This window comes from Apium graveolens, chromosome 8 (genome assembly GCF_009905375.1).
Source record: "Apium graveolens cultivar Ventura chromosome 8, ASM990537v1, whole genome shotgun sequence".
NCBI lineage: Eukaryota > Viridiplantae > Streptophyta > Magnoliopsida > Apiales > Apiaceae > Apium > Apium graveolens.
In genome coordinates, this window is record NC_133654.1 from 262,545,276 (window position 1) to 262,558,707 (window position 13,432).

General features: G+C 36.8%; 2 protein-coding genes across 3 annotated transcripts; both read left to right on the forward strand.

Moving 5' to 3' along the window:
* Positions 1-1,668: 1,668 nt before the first annotated feature.
* LOC141679002 (sister chromatid cohesion protein PDS5 homolog C-like) lies at positions 1,669-6,877 on the forward strand. Of its 2 annotated transcripts, XM_074485476.1 has the most exons (5): positions 1,669-1,850; positions 2,770-2,896; positions 3,353-3,547; positions 5,371-5,563; positions 6,696-6,877. In XM_074485476.1, exons 1-5 carry the CDS (start codon positions 1,699-1,701, stop codon positions 6,746-6,748), a joined length of 720 nt encoding a protein of 239 aa, XP_074341577.1. In that variant the 5' UTR covers positions 1,669-1,698; the 3' UTR covers positions 6,749-6,877. The 2 variants fall into 2 exon arrangements, with proteins under 2 accessions (XP_074341577.1, XP_074341576.1); XM_074485475.1 differs by having other exon boundaries at positions 5,371-6,799.
* A 672-nt stretch (positions 6,878-7,549) lies between these two features.
* Positions 7,550-10,348, forward strand: LOC141679001 (cytochrome P450 CYP749A22-like). Its single transcript, XM_074485474.1, has 5 exons — positions 7,550-8,327; positions 8,554-8,777; positions 8,886-9,118; positions 9,251-9,629; positions 9,731-10,348. The coding sequence occupies exons 1-5, from the start codon at positions 8,048-8,050 to the stop codon at positions 10,157-10,159; spliced, it is 1,545 nt and encodes a 514-aa protein (XP_074341575.1). The 5' UTR covers positions 7,550-8,047; the 3' UTR covers positions 10,160-10,348.
* The last annotated feature ends 3,084 nt before the right edge of the window (positions 10,349-13,432 follow it).

Sequence of the window (13,432 nt, forward strand, 5' to 3'; positions counted from 1 at the left end):
AGTACTTTGAGTAAAATGCACACCCCTAGTTTCACGATTGTGCACTTTGTGTACCTGTGATTTCATATCTAGCAAACTGTATACCTGAAGTTACCGGATTCTTGCAAAGTGTGTACTTCCATTAGATTGAAGTTAACACCGTTAGTATGCAAAGGGCAGCACAGAATCCGGAAGTACACACTTCAGGTACACAGTTTGCTAACGGTTCATGTCTGTGGTGCCCTTTGCATACTAACGGTGTTAACTTCAATCTAAAGGAAGTACACACTTTGCAAGAATCCGGTAACTTTAGGTACACAGTTTGCTAGATATGAAATCACAGGTATACAAAGTGCACAATCGTGAAACTAGAGGTACACGGTGTGCATTTTACTCTAGTACTTTTTAAATATTTTTGATATTTATGTTAGGTTCGAAACGTTAAATGCCTTAAAATTGAGCTTTACCCACGTATCTTCGTGTCGGACACTCAGACAGGCGTATGTTTACCTTACCCCACGTATCCTATGTTGGATACTTAGACACGCGTATGCTTCTATTGGATGTAGGGATAACACAATCTCTAATTATGAAATTTCTATTCCAAAATATAACCCAAAATTGTTATCACTAGCTTTTTGCGAAAGCAAATTAGTATGGATGTTATTTTGCAAAATGAAAGTTTTGATGTAAATTTTTGTGTTTTAGATAATGAACTCATGCATATGTAATTTCGTGAGTAGATTATATTATTAATAATATCAGATATATAAATTTGATATGTTTTAGTGCTGTATCCTGCTACACCAGAGCCCCTATGTTATCATATCTGTCCGGTGTTTTCCCGTATCATGCACCCGCACTCTTGCACCCCTATCCTTGCATCTTAGCGTAGCATAAGCCTGTGGTGTTCTATTGTCTCAGTTTGTTGTGTCCTTAAAGGTGGTTGTTAATTTCTAACCGATTGACTTGATGAAATCCTTGAAGGAACTGCAGTGCTAGAACTAAATATATTATATCCAACACATCTAGTTTAATTCCTGCTGATTCACACTGATTAAGGTATATTCATACTTTAAATTTTGTGTTTTCTTACTGTTAAAATCCTCATCTCTTATCATACTATCTTGTGTGGTTCACGTTGTAATTAAATTTGAGTGCATTGTTTGAAGCTCTATGCAGTGTTGCTTTTTGTTGTCCGACTTTCAGTTCAGTCTATGCATACATAATTAAGCAGTTCACTGAAATTTGATTGAATTTAGCTGTAGCCATTATGATACTAGGAGTTATGGTAGCAATGACATATATTCTTTTTATGCTTTGAGATCGATCAAACCTTGACTTGTATATATTGGTAGTGCATTTGTGATACCTTTTACAAATTTGTTGTTCTCTTAGAAAGTTTGGAGTCTTCTAAGGGAGGTGGAGCAGGTGCAGGAGCCTATGGAATTGATAAAAAATGCATATTCTCAGTGTATGCTAGCGTTTCTGGCTGAACCACTCTTAAGGCACACAGATGTTGATGTTCAAGTTGCAGTTGCATCTTGCATTATCGAGTTGATGAGAATTTCAGCACCGGAAGCTCCATGCAGTGACAACCACTTGACAGTGTGTACATATATACATCTTTTATGTGATTCTATAATTTTTTACTCCCCTAATTGTTATGTGATTGTATTTCAGGAAGTATTTCAGCTGATTGTACCATTGTTTGCGAACATGTCTGAGTCTGACACATCCAGCGGATCATATCAGAAGAGTGTCTCTATTCTTGAAAATTTTGCCCGAGTCAGAGTAGGAATTATAATGCTAGATCTGGAATGTCATGGGTTAATTTATGAGATGTTCCAACACTTTCTAAGCTCGATTAGGTACTTGCATTTACTTTGACCCTGAATCTACAAAAGGTGCAGACACACACATCTTTATTTCTTAGATTATTGTCCAATTCATATTTTTATTTTCTGTTTGTGAGTGAAAAATTAAGCGGGTAGGAAAAGTCTTCAACATAAAAATTAAGCGTTGGGGAACGTGGTCCCCTTTCACTCACATCAATTGTCAGTGTCAAACGTAAGGTTACGGCCATCGAAGACCATTGACCAGGACCCATTTTAATATTGTTTGAAGTCCGTTTGGTAGATTCGAGAGTTACAATTTTATATTAGCAAACTTAGAGGCTTGGAGCTGTCTTTGCATACTAATATTGTGCCGGTCTTTTAGCCGCATCCATTTTTCAATAGCATACTTAAGCTCTGATATCAACCTTTTAACTCTGTTGATATATCTAGCTTTAGTTTCTGAAATAGTTCTATGCAATGTACAAATAAGTAATGTTGCACGAGACTTCTGAGCATTAGGTTGGATTCCAGATTGGATTTTACATGCATTAATATATTGTTTTCTACCAACATAAATAATATGTTTTATTACTTTAAATATATAATACTATATTTTATAATTTATACAATATGGACTTTGACATTGTCACATTGGTGGTCTGAAATAGCCCCTTGGTTTTTTATCATCTCCCTCGCCAGCGAACCCTGTCAAAGACAAAGACAATATATGTGTGCGATTGTCTTTAAATTGTAGAAAAAAAAAGTCGCGCAATTTTATAACGTATGTTGTCTGTGCTCTGGTGCTGACTCAAGCTAATCGAGCTCCTTAATGCCAATGTACATAGAACAAGGTGATTTCGTATGGTGAATAATTAGAAAATTATCTGGTGACGAGAGTTTACATTAATTTCTTCTTCAACAGCTTACAAATTGCTTTCACTGATATTTTCAGGGATTGTCATCCAGAAGACGTCTTTATTTATATGGAAACAATAATGACTTATTTACTAGAGGAAAGTGATGATGTTTCCATGGAGCTTCTAACTCCAATGCTAGCTAGTCAAGAAAGGAATAATGAGGTCAGCTACTATTTGATGTATGTTAAATCTTATAAGAAAAAATTGGAAAATTATCCTTTCCCAACCTTATAAACAATGTGCTTCATAATAGGTTTGACAATGCTACATCCCCTGTGCCTTTTAAATTTTGATATTTTCTTGAATATTTTTGCCTCATTAGGATAAGAGCTCATGTCGCAAAACCTTATATCAGTCTTGATCTAAATTATTTTGAGCAATTATCCCTAATAAATGAGTCAAAGATACGCTTAAATTTGGTAGCATACTGTGAATATAAGCTGAGTAGAGGTTAGGAATTTGAAAACACTCAACATTGATGGCTGAGGACATTGCTAACTGAAACATCACGTAGAATATTGTTGGTAGGCTGGTAGCAAATATGATGACAGTGTCTGTTGTATTGCTTTTTACCTATGCATTTCTCGTTGTCATTGCTAATTTATCCTTATTTCTTAGGAAATTACAACTAGTGCTCGAAAATTGGGGGAAAGTGTTTTTATGAATTGTGCAGACAAGCTTAAACCTTATATGAAGAAAGCTGTGAAATCACAGGATCTTCCATTAGATGGTTACAGTGAAGTTGTTGCTAAAATATGCAGTGAATCCAGTGACGAGGTTGAGCACAATAGTGAAAATACTCCTACACAAAAGGTAGTATTCATTTTCTGCAGTAAATTTTTGTTTTAAAATTAAAAATTTATGTACAGGGGCACTCCTTATTAATCATGAGTGTACAGTCGAGGTAAGTACCCTTATTGGAGGGTTTTAGTAGGCTTATTAGTATGTGTGCATGGGAGGGGGATCAGGATTACCTTGCCTTAGTGAATTCATTTCTTTGATCTTCTACCTTCAATGCCAAAAAAAAATACATGAGCTTGACAAGGTCTTTTAAAGTGGCCTTTGACAGATTTACTTGGTTTAAGATCATATCCATCAGCTAGAATATTATTAACATGCACTAAGATAGCTGCAAAAGCCCGCAAGAGTTGACTCAGTTGGTTAAAGAGAGGATAACTATCCTCTTGGTCACAGGTTCGAATCCCACGGGAGGAGAATTTATAAATATGCCTCCTGAGTCAGAGTCTGTCACTTAAATGCGATTTACCTTGGTTCACGTGGTTTGTAGGCTATTGCGTGAGCCCGTAGGGTTTACCCAGTGCACACCCAAAGGGTAGCGGCTACGGGTTACCTACGATAAAAAAAAAGATAGCTGCAAAAAGAATTCCGAGGCAATACTGAATTTATTAGTTTTCTCATATACATATCAGAATGAGCATGTTTGAGACATATACACAAAATAAGTTTTATAAAGAATGTATTAGATTCCTGCATATTTGGTAGTACGTTTTAGTTGCTTATTTAAAGTTACAGTTCTAGAAGTCCCCCAGAACAAGTAGATCATTTTTTTGGGTATTTGGTTAGCGATTGACTGGAATAATATCTTCGAATATAGTTATAGAGCTAGCTAGTTTAGAAAATTCCGTAATGCTGCTCTGAAGTCTTATGACATCTAACAACATCAATATTGCATTTTAGGTTATCAAACCAAGGAAATTCCCCAGATCCGTATTTTTTTTCTCTCTATGAACCTCTAAAACCAAGGCCTTAAAATTTTAAATCTTCCCAAACAATATTTCTAAACGTTACCTTCACAATCATTCCCTCGTCAACCCCGTAAGAAAACACACTGTTAAAGTAACTCTGAATGTCAGCTTGTAGCTCATCAAGATCTACTTAATAATTTGGCCATAATAATTAGTATCGCCACAACTTTGAGTTCTTAGATTCTTTTACTTTCTTTAAACGAATTCCTGGATGGGTGTGTGATTAAAAATGAAGCGATTAGCTACTTAATTAGTTTAAAGTTGTCCATTCTAGCTTCTATTTTATAAATCAAGATCACATTTTTTCCTTGCTACCTTAAATAAAGAATGAGAAATTGGCTAAATTAAACATAAATATAAAAAAAAAATTGAACAGAAGGTTCAGCAAATAATGCAATTGGCCTGATCGTGACCTGTCTCAATATAACCCCTAGTGGTGACTTTGATATTTAACCCTACAAGGTTGAGAAGTAGAAAACCAATAGCTTCTGAGTATCTTCTTATCTAGTCCAGGCTCTTTTCTATTCTATTGGCAAAATAATTGGTTAGCATGTAGCTCACCACTTGTCTATAACATATCTCTTGAGAAAAACATGTGGAGAATGTATCTTTGAAATGGCTAGTACAATATGGACTGTTCTAATTGTATTATGTACTCTGTTCTTGTGAAGCCGATTTTACTGGATTTGGAATCTTATTTAGATTTTGGTATATTTATGAATTGAGATACTCAATTCGTGAATTTTACAATCTTACTTCTACCAGTCTTCGATTGCTTATAAGACTATTTATTATTGCCACCTAAAATTCAGCACCGTGTTTAGCTTCTGCATTTTTAGAACCTGATCAGATTACTTATCTGTATCTTAGGAAAAACGAGAAGCTGCAGAATTGGTGAGCAAACCGTTTAGGCATGATGATGAGATTGTTTCCATAGATCAAAATGATCAAGATGCTGATGAAACTGCTATGCCTGCTACAAAGAGGAGACGGCATTTGACAACACAAGACATTCAAACTGAAATTGATGATAGTGCTTCTGGTGATAATGCTCCAGTGTCTGGTACGCAGTCTCAAAGCCAATCTCAAACTAATATCTCGGAGAGGACAAGTAATTTAACGAATGTCGATGAGCAGTCTTTAAAGTTAGGAGAGTCTTCTGGCAGTATAGTTGGAGCTTTTAAAAAGATATGGTCGATTCTGGGAAGCTTCAGATCACAGTAGATGAAATGTGGGGTTTAATAAATTAAATAATGTTGGATAAACGACGGAATTAAAAGCTTCAGTCGCAAAATTATTTACAAAGGTTTTTTTGCCAAAGTATTAACAAAGGTTTGCTAGTAAGATTTTATTAATTTTTTTCCGTGAATAGTTCAAAATTTACATTCTCGCCTTTTTACTTTGTGGCATACATCATGAACAATATGTAGTTCATCAAAAAGTTTGCTAAAACTGTCAGTGTGTATCCGAAAAATATACAACTGCATTGCGCACCTGTACTTTTAGAATTCTGTAAGTTATTGCGAAGAAAGTCTCAGGACGATGCTATGTATAAGTTATGTGGGAGTAGTCTCGGACAAATAGTGAAATGTACTGGTATTAGGGGCGTTCTAGCGGATGTAAGAGTAATGAAACTAATAACGGTCCCATAATGTTTGGAGGCATATTTTTATTTGTTAGTGAACGGGCTGCTAAATTAACTCATCACCTGACACTGACAGTGACAATTGAATGTGACATGGTAAAACAAAGACCCTTGCTTAATTATGTTAATGATTTTACGGAATATATGCTTCTTTCAAAAACCGTGATCATGGATCAAGTGACTATGAGGAGCTACGCGAGATGCTTATTGACAGGTCACAGTTTGCTGAATCATTTGAGTATATAGCACGAGCTGAAGCATATTTTTACGCGCTTATTTAATGTTAGAGTTCGAAAACGAAGAAGCTTCTGGTACTGGTGTGTTGCGGGAATGGTTTTTCCTAGTTTGCCAAGAAATTTATAATCCTCGAAATGTCCTCTTTTGTAGCTTGTCCAAATGTTAAGAGAAGGTTCTTTCCAAATCCAGCATCAAAAGTTCATTCATTGCACCTTGAATACTTTACCTTTAGTGGATGGGTTATTGCCCTCGCCCTGATGCATAAAGTACAAGTTGGCATATTCTTTGTCGCATATTTTTTCTGCAATTGCAGGGAATGAATGTGTCTCTGGAGGATATAAGAGATGCAGATCCATTTCTGTATAGTAGGTGCAAAAAGATTTTGGAGATGGATCCCGAGACTGTTGATCAAGATGCTCTTGGTCTGACATTGATTCGAGAAGTTGACGAGCTAAGATCAGTCAAAATTGTGGAACACGACCTTGGTGGGAAAAATATTTCTGTCAACAGTAAAAACAAAAGGAAGTATGTTCATTTACTCACACGACACTGTTATGTCACATCCATCTCAGAGCAGGTAACTCATTTTGCTCAAGGCTTCTCTGATATCATGCATTCTTCAAATTTTCACAAGTTTTTTCAAACCTTGGAGCTTGATGAATTTGATTTGATTCTGCATGGATGTGATTGTACAATATCTGTGGAGCAGTGGAAAGCTCATACTGAATGTTATGGATACAAAGAGAATGATCCTCAAATATTCTGTTCTGGAAGAGTATCGGGGAAATGTCAGCAGAACAAAGGAAAGTTCTCATTTATGCCACTTCAGTAAAGTATCTACCAGCAGGAGGTTTTAGTGGATTGTTATCAGGGGTTTACATCTTCAAGTCCACAGAGACCCACGACAGCTTAACTTCCTCTCACACATGCTTGTTTAGGCTGTGTCTTCCTCCTTATACATCATTAATGTCCTGCAAGATCGTCTTCGGTTATCACTCAGGAGCCTGTTGGCTGCAGCTTTGACCTTTCGGGGACTAGAAGTTACAAATTTTATTTACAGCTTAACACAACTTTATTTTTCATAGAGATTCAAACTTGTGCACATGATACCGAGCAGGTCAGAATTCTAACCGCGTGAAATATATGACACACTCACTGGCCATTGTTAACTATGCTGATTGATCCCAATTACGAGTATTTATCTCTGCGTCCTTATTGTAATTACAGAATTCCTGGATTATTATATAATTATATCATTCTTAATTTGGTTAGAGAACAGCATCAATGACCCAACTCAATGTGTGATACTGTTGTTAATGATATCCATGTAATAAGCTTTGCCTGTTTGTTTGATAATAATACAGCATCTGAGTCACCATGTCATACATTTTTCTATTCTTTACCAAGCAACTATAATTTACTAGGCCATTACTCTTTTGATGTGGTCCTAATCATCATTTAGATATTCTAATTAACAAAAGCTTAGCAGTTTATTTTGACAAACTAATCCCATCATTTTCTTGTCGAGTGGTCCTGAATATATAATACCTTAAACGTACAATGTTTCCCTATCCAACTATAAACTAATCTATGTTGGCCGGCCAGGGGGAAAGTAAATATATAACCATAAAGATTTCTTTGTAATTCAGTCATCTGAGCACATTCATGGCTGTAGGAATTTTGGCAATCTTATTCTCGAGCACACTCTGCTTGTTCTCTCTTTGGAAGCTCACTAAGTTGATTCATAAAGTATGGTGGAGTCCAAGACATATACAAAGACTGTTAAGTTCACAGGGAGTGAAAGGCCTTTCTTATAGCTTTCCTCATGGCAACACTAAAATAATCTCAGCAATGACAAGCCAATCCATGGGGTATCCCATGGGAATTTCACACGATATGTTCCCGAGGATTCAACCCCATGTGTACCTGTGGACAAAGATATACGGTAAGTCTACAAAATTCTATGATCCATGTTTTATTCATCTTCTTTAGAACTTAGATTTAGTGTTTGAGGTCAAGCACATCTAGAAGCTTAAGAATTATTAGTAATGGTTGGGTGCATCTGAGACTCTTTCAGAACTTGAGAAGAGGGAAAAATGTTAGATCATCAAGGTGGGAACCAACTGAATATTATAAATTTCTAGCTTACCCTTTCCCTGTCTCTGTTACAGGAAGAAACTTCATCAACTGGCATGGTCCAGAAGCTCAGTTGTTTGTTACAGAACCCGAGCTTATCAAAGAAATACTGAATAACAAAGAAGATGCTTATCCAAAAATGGAGATGGAAGGATATGCCAAGAAGTTGTTAGGGGACGCAATTATAACAAATGAAGGTGAAAAATGGGCAAAGATAAGAAAACTAGCCAACCATACTTTTCATGCGAATAGCTTGAAAGTAAGCATTTTTTAAGTACATTTACTTACATTAATGCTGTTTTAGTGTTTTCTGCATACATTTGACCTGTTTATCTGTTAAAATAAATGCATCTATCAATATATGTAGGGCATGATTCCAGAAATGAGTACTAGTGTAGAGACTATGCTACAGAGGTGGCGAGATAATGAAGGTAAAGAGATAGATGTGTACAAGGAATTTGGTGCATTAACAACTGAAGTCATTTCAAGAACAGCTTTTGGGAGCAGTTTTTCTGATGGGAAACACATATTTGAGATGGTAGCAAAACTCACAGATATAACTGTTAGAAACATTTACACAACTCGATTTCCAGGCCTCAGGTAGGCTGTCTTTTAAGCTGCTTCAGAAGTTTTCTCATGTTTTTTTTGTTAAATACTAGTCTGCCTGTGATCAGAGTTGTAAATTGTGATCAGAACTTCCTGTGTTAAATATATAATTTTCAAAAATTTCAGCCAAATTGTTAAGACCAGCGATGAGATCGAAGCTGAGAAACTTAAAGAAGGAATCAAGAATTCAATTCTAGACATCGTAAGTAAAAGAGAGCAGAAAGTGAAAACTGGAGAAGCTGATGACTATGGAAAGGATTATCTTGGACAACTTGTGAAAATCTCACATGATTCTGATGTGTACAAGAGGATTACTGTTGAACAAATGGTGGATGAGATTAGAGCATTGTATGGTGCTGGACATCTAACAACAACAAATTTACTTTCATGGACAGTTTTTCTTCTAGCAGTCCACACAGATTGGCAGGATAAAGCTCGGAAGGAGGTGTTTGAACACTTTGGACAGGAAAATCCATCCTCTGATGGCATTGCACGGCTTAAATCCGTAAGAATATCACAGACCATAATTAACACACACTCACACACATAAGTGAATGATTTGTAGATTTTAATCTCTGTCATGATTCCGTTTCCCTTTTCATGCAGATGAACATGATCATAAATGAGTCACTTAGACTATATCCACCTGTGCTTACTGTCACAAGAGCAGTTAAGAAAGAAGTTATATTGGGAAACCTCACTCTTCCTCCTAATCTAAGCATTTTTATTTCCATACTCGCTCTTCATCATGATCCTCGAATATGGGGCAAAGATGTTCTTCTTTTTAAACCTGAAAGATTTGCTGAAGGGGTGGCTAAAGCGACAAATAACAATGCTGCAGCCTTTATTCCTTTCGGTATGGGGCCTCGAACATGTGTAGGATTGAACTTCACAACAAATGAATCAAAGATTGCACTTTCAATGTTCCTGCAGAGGTACAAGTTCACATTGTCACCAAACAATGTTCACCATCCAGCCGATATTTTTATCCTTACCCCGAAACATGGAGTTAAAGTCATACTTCAGAAATTGTAACTCCAAGCAGAAGAAGCTACTTGTTCACCCCCAAGTTGTCTGTATCATAATATGTAAATAGGATTAAAGTTACCATCATAGATTACTGAAATTATGCAGTCAGAGTATGAAAGTGTGTTGTACATATCCAAGCAAGATTTTATATTCTAAGCAATGATGAATGTGAGATAAATAATGTCATTATTTCAATCCTATTTCAATCAACAATGTCATGGTACATCAACTGTGTTGTACCATTTCTGAGAACTTCAACTCTGATATGCTTGCACCATCTGTGAGAACTTAATTCTTTTTTATAGTTAAACTCAGACACACATCGTGAGGAGTCGATAACTTTCAGAGAAATCAAGAACTCGACCAGTGCACGTACCAAACGTTTGTCATTATACTAGTATCTGATTTCAGCATGAAAGATTATAATATATGATCTCTGTCATTATACTTTTCAACTCTATGTTTTGATATAGGATTATGGACCACTATGTTTGATTTAAGATTATGGACCACTAATTTCATGTAAGATGATAGCTACTTTAATACGCACTACCATGGTCCATGTAAGGTAAGTTGTTTAATATACAATGACTGTCTTCCAATTTAGATTTTCTAATTATTAAGGATTTGCCGGTAAACTGTCGAACTGTATTCGAAACAACACTTTAATCAGGTCCAACTTTTAATTTTAGTCCTTGGTCCTTTATCGTTCGGAAACCCCTTCTTCGGCACTTCAGCCTATGGTACATTCTTTAAGAAAAAAGTGTAATTTTATTTTCATGTCGGTACTTTTAAGAGTTTGAGCATTTTCGAAACTATAGTTCAAAAACCAACATTTGCAAGTTATATCCAACAAGCATACAATCTTTTAACAAAACATACATTCCTTCAACAAAACACACATATCGTAAAGATTATAAAAAATACTGCCACACTTTTACACATATTTAAAGATATTTACGTTTTGAGATCGTTACAAAATTGACCTTAAATATATCGATATCCTAGTGTGTATAAAAATGGAGAGACCATCTAGGAAGACATAAGCTTGGTGGTGGTGGTTATACATTGAATGAAATTTTTAATGTCGCGGTTAATAAAGGAGCACTAAATAATAAAGAAAATATTTAAATCCCTAACTTTTTAAGTACAAGATCCTTTTTTTTAATAATTAATCACATACATGCATACATGAGAACCTCTCCTAAAAAGGACTCGATCTCAAGCATTGCATTAACATTTTGGGTACAAGATTCGGCTGTATCAAAAATTACTCAATATAAAATAGTTAGATTGGTATCAATAATGTTATAAAAGTGATATTCTAGCATGCGCTACTAAAATAAGTGCTTTTTTCTACCAAAACCTTTTTATCTTTTTACCAACACATTTTCTAATCGATTTACCGATTTTTAAGTTAAAGGGCCATTTTTAATCGCCTTTTTCTACCGGTCACGAGCATGCGAGGAAAAACGCGTCTTCATACCGACAATGGTAGAAAATGGTTATCCAAAAAAATAATCATTTATCTAAAAAAGTTGAATTTTTTCACTTCATTTGAAATGATTTTATATTGTGAATATATTTTCACGCAAATAATAATTTATTAAAAATTAATAAATATTTAATTATCATAAATATAAATTGGAATTGCATTTTACGTACTAACAATTTTGATATGGATAGAAAATACATCCTAAAGACACATTAAATGTCACATTAATTACACTTGAACTTCTTGTCTAAGGTCCGACACATGCCTGTATGGTCCAAACTCGTAACAGACTCAAGACGGCCCTAGTCGTCAGGGCCCACCAACAGAGGTCGTCAAAGTCCACGAACATAAGCTGTTCATGGATTAGGCCCAATACGACTAGAAGAGCAGAGACTTGTTTCCAAAACGAACTCAAAATCCTACACAAAAGGTTCTAGAGTTCCTTCCCTTTTAGTACTCCTAATCACCATCTAAGTTGGAGACTTGTCCACCAAGTCTCCCAACACAAGTCTAACCTTAGACTCACCTCTATATAAAGGGCTCAACCCCTCAACCAAGAACTATGTTTTTGGCTTGATTCTCTACAACACAGAGATACGTAGGCATCTTGCAAGGACCGATAGTCCCGAACGTGAGAGCAACCATTAAAGCTCGAAGCTCACAAACCATAGCATTAATTACTAACGTACTCTAGTTTTTATTCCACAATATTTGGCGCCGTCTGTGGGAAGACTACAACAACCATGGTATACACACAGAGGAGAAACAATAGTGGAACATACATTCCTGTCTCGTCGCGAACAATCGATCAGTGGTAGAGGTACCACCACACTCAACCTATGCCTCCACCCAAGGAGGAACCCCGGTAGGGACAACCGAGGCTCAGCCACAAGGGACGAATCCCCCGGATTCTCAAGGGACGAATCCTCAATATCAGCAGTTACATGGATCTGTGAACCCTCTACCCGTTGGGGATGAGTACTCAACGATCGCGACCACTAACCCCCCTTACGAGATGCCTCTACACCCCGAGGTTGGAGGAAGTGGACACTATAATTGTAGTGAAGCACAAGGGCGGACGCTCCAATACATATGTGGCTTGGCTCCTATTCTAGAGGATCGAGAATTCTCTGGACCCTATTCTGATAGAGACTCCGAATCATCAGACGGCGAGGTCGCTCCAAGGAGGAGGCGTGTTGGTAATGAGCTGATGCCTAATACCAACCAGAGGCTCAGGAGAACTCAAGGGACGAATCCCCAAGATGTCCAAGAGAGGATCAGGGCTCATGAAGCTGAGATCCAAAGGATGAAGGGCGACCTGGAGACGCACCTGACTCAAGACCTCCGCTTGCTGCGAGGCAAAAAGATCTTCCCCCAATCATAGACCTGGATAGTCCAACACCAAGAAGGGTAGTTGTCCCAAGGACTGATCCAATTGATCTTATGCCCCTAGGAGATCCTGATGATCAAAACCACCATTCACTGAAGGGATAATGAATGCCCACATCTCAAAAATTTTAAGATGCCCGCCATCAAAGCATACGATGGTACTGTCGACCCTGCTAATCATGTCAGGACATTCTCTAACGCCCTGTTACTACAGGCCATGAACGACGCTATTAAGTGTCGGGCCTTTCCTCAAATTCTATCGGGTATGGCTCAAAGGTATAGTACAACCGTCTACCCCAAACTCTATTGGATCTTTCAAAGACTTGAGCCAAGCTTTCATCAAGCAATTTAATAGTGGCAGAGTACACAAAAAGGGTTCGGCTTCTCTCATGGGC

Coding starts and splice junctions, on each gene's coding strand:
- LOC141679002 (XM_074485475.1), top strand. CDS start 1,699: ATGTCTGAGTCTGACACATCCAGCGGATCATATCAGAAGAGTGTCTCT. Junction 1,851..2,769: donor CACTTTCTAAGCTCGATTAG/GTACTTGCATTT, acceptor TGATATTTTCAG/GGATTGTCATCCAGAAGACG. Junction 3,548..5,370: donor AAAATACTCCTACACAAAAG/GTAGTATTCATT, acceptor TCTGTATCTTAG/GAAAAACGAGAAGCTGCAGA.
- LOC141679001 (XM_074485474.1), top strand. CDS start 8,048: ATGGCTGTAGGAATTTTGGCAATCTTATTCTCGAGCACACTCTGCTTG. Junction 8,328..8,553: donor CCTGTGGACAAAGATATACG/GTAAGTCTACAA, acceptor TCTCTGTTACAG/GAAGAAACTTCATCAACTGG. Junction 9,630..9,730: donor GCATTGCACGGCTTAAATCC/GTAAGAATATCA, acceptor CTTTTCATGCAG/ATGAACATGATCATAAATGA.